The sequence below is a fragment of the Juglans regia genome, chromosome 4 (assembly GCF_001411555.2).
Source record: "Juglans regia cultivar Chandler chromosome 4, Walnut 2.0, whole genome shotgun sequence".
Taxonomy (NCBI): Eukaryota; Viridiplantae; Streptophyta; class Magnoliopsida; order Fagales; family Juglandaceae; genus Juglans; species Juglans regia.
The window spans coordinates 26,966,437-26,976,518 of NC_049904.1; the positions used below are offsets into that span (position 1 = coordinate 26,966,437).

At 34.2% G+C, this 10,082-nt stretch overlaps 1 protein-coding gene across 1 annotated transcript; it reads left to right on the top strand.

Moving 5' to 3' along the window:
- Window positions 1-6,566: 6,566 nt before the first annotated feature.
- LOC108996403 (uncharacterized membrane protein At1g16860-like) lies at window positions 6,567-9,832 on the top strand. The gene is made up of 4 exons (XM_018972292.2): window positions 6,567-7,375; window positions 8,603-8,758; window positions 8,846-9,057; window positions 9,203-9,832. Exons 1-4 carry the CDS (start codon window positions 6,659-6,661, stop codon window positions 9,393-9,395), a joined length of 1,278 nt encoding a protein of 425 aa, XP_018827837.1. The 5' UTR covers window positions 6,567-6,658; the 3' UTR covers window positions 9,396-9,832.
- Window positions 9,833-10,082: the final 250 nt, after the last annotated feature.

Below are 10,082 nucleotides of genomic sequence, written 5' to 3' on the forward strand. Positions count from 1 at the left end.
TAGTTAATGAATATCAAATAATTTTATTGTACATAGATTATTCATATTTGCTTACAACTTAGGTATTTAAAAACAATTACTTAAGTATAAATAGTAGATTATGTATGAATGTATTATGTATCTACATATATTATCATATAATTTATGATACCTTATTAATTGATAGCATATATTATTTAACATTTTATATGATCAATGATAAAAATTACATAATTAACGTATAAAACTACTATATAAAATAATATTATATATATAATATTTAAAAATATATATATACACTAATTCGGTTGGTTTTGGTCCGATCCGGTCCAAAAATTAAGATTTTGAGGCCGGACCAAACTCTTTCGATCCCATAAATAATGAATTGAAATCAACTACAAAAAATTTCGGTCCAATCCGGTCAGTTTTTCCTATCCGGATCAAAAATTCTTCAGCTCTAAGTAGAAGGAAAAATCTCCACTTTCTTTTACTCTACATCATGTCCATCTTCTTTTCAATCACAATATGTGACAGGCACCATATTAAAGCTCAAATCAAATGTTTTTGGGTTCAATCCATCGCTTTTATACTCTCCACAATACATCGTGAGTGCGTTGAGAATAGGGACAAAATCAATTTATGACAAAAATAACTATTTATAATGAGAATATACTTATTTTAATAAAAATATAATAATAATTTTCATCACATATAAACGATGTGGGTTAATCTTAGCCGACAATGAAGCATTGAATGGTGTTAAAAAGAGGCAAAATGTTTGTGAATGAAAATGCCAAGCAAGACCATTACTGCTATCCTCCGAAGAATAATGATAGGGTTACTATCCTATTACTACCTATTTACTATTCTTTTTATATTTAATTTTTATATTTGATAGGGTAGTAACTAGTAAGCCTATCACTACCCTTCCTCCGAAATGCCACAGTAGAATCGACAAGAAGAAGATCTGTTCCTGTGGAACTTGTAGTTATGTCTACCAGCATGGAACCAAATGGCAACACTGCTTGAATTTTCTGCATCTTGGTCGCAATGGCAACACACACCTACGGGACCAAAATAATAGTTAAGTACACTTTTCAGTCATAAGTTCTCAGCTGCTTTATATTCAGACTATCGAATACTGATTTTATATTATACACTAAAATTATTAAAGATTAATTGAGAGATAACCTCCTTGATTCAAGCTGATACAACTTTTTTTTGCGGGTTAATATTATATACAATTTTGAATTTCTTTTTTTTTTTTTTAAAAGAAAGAGATTTATTATTAAGAAAATAATTTTTTTATATGTATTTTAGATTTATATGTTTTTTTTTAAAGGTGTGCTCAGAATTTGTACACTCCAAAACTAAAAGAGGACTACTATAACTACAAAGAGATTATATAAAAATAATCTCACAAATTAGTATGGCTTCATATAATTTATTAAATCTACATTACAATAAAAATAACTTTACAATCTGACGAACCACATCATATCACATCAATTTATAAAATTATTTTTATATAACCTCTTTATGACTAGAATATTTTCTCGTTAACTTTAATGTAATGGCTTATAAAATAAACGAATTACAAGACTAGATCGAAGTAGTCTTTAACATTATCAGATATATAAAAAGGTAGGAGATCTCGAGATAGACCATCAAATCATTGAACAATACCAGTACATACTCAGCTCTCAAGACATTTTGGTCAATATAATTCCACAATAAACTCAAGGGGAAGCTGCAAACTTACCTATTTTCCCAAGAGAATGGTCTGCTGCTTTACGAACTGTCTGTCACCCATCGGGGAGAAACTCCGGTAATTAAAATTTTAGATCTTGTCCCTTTTTTTTTTTTTTTTTTTTACTATAATAATTAAGAAACTAATCTATTTACATTCAAATCGAGGCAGATCGAGGTGTCCATTTGCACTGTATGTCAGATCGAGGCAGATCGGATAGTTGCCTAGTTGGGCCTGTTGGGCCTCACTCTATACACTCTGCTATCCTAATTGTCCTGCAATACAAACAGTCATTATGAGGGATTTCTCGGACCCAATAGTCTGGCTTAGGCCTGATTTGGATAGAGATACATTTTTATCTCATTTATTTCAATATTTAAATATTATAAATATAAATATTTTTTAATAAAAAATGATATTCCTACTGAGAAATATCATCGACAAAACCCACCGATTGCTGTTTTTTTATTCTTACTAATAGTTAATGAATTTTTTTTTAATAAGTTTGTGATTTTTTTAAATGTTTAAGAGGTTTAAAAAAATATATTTTTAATATGTCCCCTTAACCAAATAGATAGAAAGTCATCTCCGATTAAGAATTTCTAGTTTAGGTATTGAGAATACCGTATTTTCAGTACACATCACTACTATTTATTATTTTATTATTATTTTTTATCTATTTTTTATTATTATTCACTATTATTTAATATTCTATTATTATTTTTTCATTACTATTTACAGAATATATTACTACTTAAATGCAACTAGACTTTGATTAACGGATAAAACAATAGTAGTTTGGTTTAATATGATAATTAAAACAATATTTTTTATATTAATATTCTCTTCTTATCTCAAAGAACAAAAGGAAAAACGCAAAATTAATACAACAGTTTTTAGGACAAAAATATTTGCAACCATATTATTCTTACGATAATCACCATTTGTAAATCTAAAATATAAAAAGAGTGCTTGAGAATTTACCTAACAATATATAACTATTTTTAAGCAGAACCTTTGACGGGAGTTTTATTTTATGAAAAAGATAATCATTCGTCACTTTTCACAATATTTTAGATAATAATCTTTTAAATTAAAGAACATTTTTATAAAAAAAAAATTATATATAAAAATCTCAAATGTACAAATTTTGTATAAACCTTTTTATAAAAAAGTGGATCTTGAATCTTTTTGAAATCTACATTTTTATAAAAAGTTTTTACATTTAGAGCTTAGAGAAAATCTATTCATAGTCCGGTTTAACTCATCACACGCCACACGAATCTTACATGGCAAACCGAATCAACTTGAAGTCCGGTCTAACTAGCTCATTGAATTTGAAAATTTGAAAACTCCAAGTCCCTCTCTTGTGAAGTCTCACCCTCCCTAAAGAAATCCCTCCCCTCGAAACCTATCACCAGAAATCCCTCTCTTGTGGGCAAACCAAATAAAAACTAAAGAGAAGTTTAACCAGATCAATGAAAATCAGAAGCAAAAGCAAAAGCAAAAGCAGACATCCCAGATGAAGCACAAACTATCTCATCTTGATCCAAAGGGAATCATAGCCGTTGAAAGCACAAAAACAATATGCTTTGTAAGGAGAAGCTGGCTCAGATCAATGCACTTGTCATAATAAAAACAAAAATTATTGTGAGATTACAAGGCATAAGAAAAAAAATCGAAACCCACGGATGATTTGGATATTTTATCTAAATGCACATTTAACTTCTAAATAAAAAAAAAAATGAGAAGAAAAGTCATATCACGCTTTTCGTGTGGTGTACGAGGGAAGGAGGCAGATGAGTAGAAGTGCTCTAGAGCTTATACCTAATCTTACTATTTTATAAAATATCTTATAAAAATAATATGTATTGTAAGATGTGATGTGAAAATTAATATTTGAATATTATTACATTATTATTATTATTATTATTATGAGCAATGTTACATATAATCTCTATTTAATAATTATATATATAAATTTAATCAATTTTATCTTTAAATATTTTTAAAATTATAATAATATATTTCTTAAAATAATATTATTTCTATTTAATAAAGAGTTTGTTCGTACTGTCCTCGTTTAAAAATTGCAAATAGAATTTTATTATTATTATTATTATTAACGCATCCGATGCAATTTCCGCGAGTCGCAAGACATGCTACCGATGTTATCATCCGTCTTTGGTCCAGCGTGGCAATCATGAGCCAATCATTGGAATGAGCTACGAGTAGGTCTAGACTGCGTTTAAATTAATGAGATAATTTAAATATATAAAATAATTTGAGTTGAGTTTAATATTTTAATATTAAAAAAATAATAAATTTAAAATAAATTAAAATAAGTTTATCTTGCAAACATAGCTTTATACGTCGGTATCATTTATTTATTTTGAAGTGGTTATCTAATTTTGTTTTAGCGCAGTAAATAATGATCTTTAATGTCTCAAAAAAACATTTTTTTAAGTCTACCGACATTCCGAGGGCAATATAGGAAATTCGCTCAGATTTGGAGGAAACGGCATGGAATGGACCCGCATTCCCAGCATCGATGTGGACTGTAGATCTACCCGAGGCCGAGGGTAAGTCATTGGCGGCGACATTCTCCCTTCCCATTTCATATAATTATTTGATTTATGCAGTAATTTTATAAATTGAAATAAATCAAAGTATTCGGGATTTGTCGCCCCCCATATTAAAAACCAAACAAATTGTTCAATACAATAGTTCACTACTCTTAAAACATTTTTTTTTTATAGGACGTGGGATGTAAAATATGAGAGTGAATAATAGCTGATATATAACAAAATCTTAAATAATATATATATCTTTCGAAACTTTCTAATTTTCGTTTTGTTAAAAAAATGAGAGGTTTAGATAATGAGTTGGGATGAAAATTAAAATTTTAATAAAATATTTTTTTAATATTATTTTTATTTTAAGATTTGAAAAAATTAAATTATTTATTATATTTTATTTGAAAATTTAAAAAATTTATAATTATTAGATGAGATGAATTGATTTTAATATCTAAAAAATGCACATTGTTAGTGTAGGCTACAAAGAACAAAGATACATTAAAATTGAGTGTTTTGACAAATTTGTTACACATCAACTTTTTTTTTTTTTTTTGGATTCTTATTGAAGAAATGCATAAAGATAACTTGATAGCTAGGATTGTGTTGACCAATACTTGAGCAGAATTTGAATGTCACATATAGTTAAATCAAGATGTGGGATTTACACGATAACGATTGAAGAGGTGGCACAAGTTTGATAAGAAAGATATGAGGGCTATGAAGACTAAAGGAGCAATGCTTTTAATGTTAAAATGCAATTTTTTTGGGTTGTCAAATGGATCCATGCCTAGCTTATTTGGTTGGAACTTCTTTAAACTATTATGAAAGATTGATGACCATTGAAAAATGTTTTAGTAGGGTGCGTGACTCGGAATTAACATGAAAGCAACAAATAAATTATTTGGGAGAGGCTAAAGGCCTCTGGCCTAATTGACATAACTCTCAGCTTCTAAAATGGAAGTTTAGAGTTCGAAATCTCCATTCTCCAATAAATAAAAATAAAAATTATTTGGGAGAGACTAGCAGCCAGATGAGCGAGTTTGTTTACTTTACACCTACTAATAATCACAGTACACATATAGATTCTAGCAAAATATTGAATAGGATTGTACGTAGAGGATTAACTTAATTTCATCTCCCTGAATCCATCTCTTTTCACCTCTCCCTCTCCCCCTCACCTGATCGATCTCCCTTTTTCCCTCCCTTCTCTCTCGCTCTCTCTCACTAAAATACTCTCACTCCTTCGAAGGCCTGTGTCGATGTCTCCCTCTCTCACTCTCCTCCGATTCCAGACCCCCCTATCTCTCTCACTAAAATACTATCTTTTGTTTTGATAGCTAAGGAGAAATTAAAATTTTCACTAAGTTGTGCATGAAAACGAGTACTTCCGAACGGTCATATTCTTTTCCAAGGCACATCGAGCTTGGGCTTCCACCAAATGGAACAAATGTATAAGGAGTAGGTGTGTTTCTTTCAAATTTGTTCGGATTGAATTTATGAGGTTCAAGAAAGTATTTCGAAATGTGATTTGAAACTTATTTTCTAACTTAGAGAGAGCGTAAAATTAAAAATACAAGCTTTTGAAAAAATGGAGAGGAAGGGAGAAGCTACCGAATAAACGATAAGTGGAGAGCATAGAAGGTTTAAGAAAGTGAGAAGACAAATTACTTATCTATCTATATAGTAAAATTATATAATATGAAGTTACCAAGAAATAACTTAAGAAATGCTAAAACGCTAGAAAGTCTTGTGACAAATTCTCACAGTTGACAATTGACCAATCAATTGTGAGAATTGACTGACTTGGTGTGTGCGTGCTACGTGGCACTGTCATGTTAATCCATAAGAGTAACGTTAGGGACCAACTCTAATATTACATGTTCCAAAGCTAAAATAACACAATAAATGTTAAAAATACTATAAAGTCTCATGACAATTCTCACCGTTCATCATTGACCCATCAACGGTGAGAACTGACTGACCTGATGTGTGCTACGCGGCACTGCCATGTTTGTCTATAAACAGCTGAAATGGTATTCATACCATTTTTTAAAAAATAATAGTTAAGTTGTGTGTATAATTATTTTAAAAAAATAAAAAAAATTAATTTTTTAATAATAAATTTTATTTTTTTAAAAGAAAATTAAGAGAAATTGTAAACAGAGATGTAAATAAATAAAGAACTCGATCCACTGATGTGGGATACATGCGTCATTATAAGAAAATAAAGGACAATTTTCAGCAATTCTATTGTACACTCCCTTAACTTCCCCCACTTCCCACCGTCACTTCCATTCACCTCGTACACTCACAACACACAACACACTTCGCAGCAACTGAGTGCAGAGAAATGAGTGGTCGAATAACGTCGCACCAGCTCAGCAATGGGCTCTACGTCTCGGGGCGGCCGGAGCAGGTCAAGGAGCGCCAGCCCACAATCGCTTCGCGCGCCATTCCTTATACCGGCGGCGACGTTAAGAAGTCCGGTGAGCTCGGCAAAATGTTTGACATCCATGTCCTCGATCCTACATCCAATGCCCCCCCACCTCCCCCCAAAGTATCCCGTCTCTCCTCCTCCTCCTCCCAACACAACAGCGGATCGGTCCGATCCGGCTCCAACTCCGGCGCGATCCCGAAGAAATCCTCTGGCCCGATGCCGCTCCAGCCCACTGGGCTCATCACCTCGGGTCCCATAGGGTCCGCCTCCACGGGTAGGGGTTCTTCGACTCACTTGGAGTCTGCCGGGAAGGCGGTGTACGGTCCAGCAGTGACGAGCTTGTCGGCAGAGAAGTTAAGTGGAGCGGGGTCTATAGCGGTTCCTAAGGCGGCTGTGTGGGTGGTGGTGGTAGTGGTGGCGATGGGGTTGCTGGTGGGGGGGTTTTTGATGGCGGCGGTGAAGAAGGCGGTGGTGCTGGTGGCAGTAGGTGGCGTGGTGCTGCCTGCGGTGGTCATGGTAGTCACTTGGAACCTTACTTGGAGGGAGAGAGGGTTGCTCGGGTTTGTGAGGAGGTACCCTGACGCTGAGCTCCGAGGTGCTGTTCATGGACAGTACGTCAAGGTTACCGGGGTAATTTCCTCACTATACCTCTGGCTCTTACCTTTCCCTTTCCTTATAACTTACCATATAATCGTATCTTATTTTAAATAACACGAATACCTACTATAAGTTATTTATTAATGGATTTGAATGGGACGGGAATCTATAATAGTAGGTATTCGTGTTATTAAAGTGATAGTTTTTGTCAATGAAAACGAAGATTAGCCTTTGAAAGTTTATCGTTTTGTTTGTATGGTAAAGCAAGTAATGATGGAAATTATTATAAAAACTTTCAAAAACTCCATAAATGGATACGAGTGTGGTATCAATCATCATTTTAATATTTATTGAAGTATTTTTTTTTCTTGGATTCGTCATGTACATGAATAATAATATTAATGTTTATTAGAAAGGTGAATGAGGGTGTAACCGAGTATTTTTTTTTTTTATTTGAATGATTTTCTCGCATCTTAGTTCCGTGTAGGAAACTTCCGAGAGTGCGGCGCATGGGACCGGGGTTTACTTTGCAGGGATGGGTCCGAAAGACCCCCCTGCCTTGGAGAGGTTCACCGACATAAAATAAAAAATAAAAAAGAATTTACTCGCACTTGCATGGTGCGAAATTGTTTCACCAGCTAGAACCTCATTGAAGGTTTCGGGTCCTTGAGACCGATAGAGTTCACCGAGCAAAGCTGTCAAAGGATAATTTCCGGGTTGCATCTGCATGTTAGAATTTATAAGGGACCATATTTTGCTTCTTTTGGGGTTAAAGGAAATAGAATTCTAAAGGTGACCTTAAACCCGGATTTGGTAATGGGATGATAACCTTTCATTCGACCCTAATATATTACTGCTCCAGTGCATGTAATTGTAAACTACTTGCATGCCTAGAAAGGCAACTAGACTTTGATGATTTCTTAAAAGGCACCCAGCTTTGAGTAATTACAAGATGGGGCCTTTCAATGTGATCTATACCAGTGAAATCATGTTCATTTGAAGATGGGGGGACTTTAGTTCTTAACGTTGACTAGCTAATGCAATGTTTTTAATTTTGTTGGGTAGAAGAAGAAGACAACGTTGAACATCGAGATTCCTTGTAAACTCTGGTTCTCTATAGGGACTATGCATTTTTTTTTTTCTTTTTTCTAATGCATATGCAGGGGAAACCTCTTGGCTTTTAATGTGGAGGATCACCGCAATTGGCAAATCCTGATTGATAACGTTCATGAGTTTATTGTATTTTATCTCTTCATGTAGGTTGTAACCTGCGGCAGTATTCCTTTGGAGTCATCATACCAGAGGGTATCAAGGTGTGTATATGTTTCTACAGAATTGTACGAGTATAAAGGATGGGGTGGAAAATCTGCAAACCCTAAACATCGTTGTTTTTCATGGGGATCTAGACATTCAGAGGTGAAGTTTCGTGAATCACTTCTATTGATCTAGTGGTCTGTAGATTGAAGTTGGTAACTGATTATTTAGTTTACATTTGATGAACAGAAATATGTTGCTGATTTTTACATATCAGACTTCCAATCTGGGTTAAGAGCACTAGTTAAAGCAGGTTATGGGGCTAAGGTTACTCCATTTGTCAAACCAGCAACTGTAGTCGATGTAACAAAGGAAAACAGAGACAAATCTCCAAGCTTTTTACAATGGCTAGCCGACCGCAGCCTCTCTACGGATGATCGTATAATGCGCCTCAAAGAAGGGTATGCCTCTAATTTTTCCATTTTGAATCAATTATTAATGCCATAATTATCATTCTCATGCCATATTTGCAGGTTTTTTAATATATATATATGTATGTATATATCATAATTGAATGCTTCATAGTGGATGTTTGCTGTATTTTAGGTATATAAAAGAAGGGAGCACTGTGAGTGTGGTGGGGGTTGTCCGACGCCATGAAAATGTGCTTATGATTGTTCCACCCACAGAGCCTGTCTCAACAGGCTGTCAGTGGATCCGTTGCCTCCTTCCAACCTATGTTGAAGGACTGATTTTGACGTGCGACGACAATCAAAATGCTGACGTGGTTCCCGTGTAAAAACCTTGGATTTCTTTTATGTTTTGATAATGTTAAAAAGTAAAATATTGGAAGGGCAGAACTGATTGAAGCGTGCCACAACAACGCCTGATCATTCTATTCTTTCCTGTTCAAATGAAGTGTAAGGAAGTTGCCATCGAAGATGCAGAGGAAAAAGCTCAAGTTGGAAGTTGGAATTTAGATCCCGCAAGGATGCCACGGAGATAATGGGGAAAAAGCTGGAAGATGTATTGTGAGGAAGCTGCTGCACATTTGATTTTCGCTAATTTTGTTGTGTGCATAAGTCGTTGAGTTGCCTTGAGTCATCATCATGAGTGGGTTTAAATGATTGCTAGCTGCACCCAATTCTGCCACGGAAATTAAAATTACCAGTATGTATGTTTCAGTATCTGATTTTAAAGTTTGTTTCAGTATATGTACAGTAAGGCTCTTCATTCTAATTCATTTGTCTCTTAATTAACTTGTATTCCTTTCTCCGATTTGCCCATTTTACACGAATGTGCATGTTTTCAATCTACAGTAGGGGTGAAAACCGACCCCTTCGGTTCGGTTCTTGGGCAAAACCGACGCCGACCGACAGATAATTTGCAGGGAGAAACACCGGCCGAAACCGATCGACGAGGAGGAGAAACACCGGCCGAAACCGTTGCTTCCTTTCTCTATCGGTTCACGGTCGGTTCCCGGACC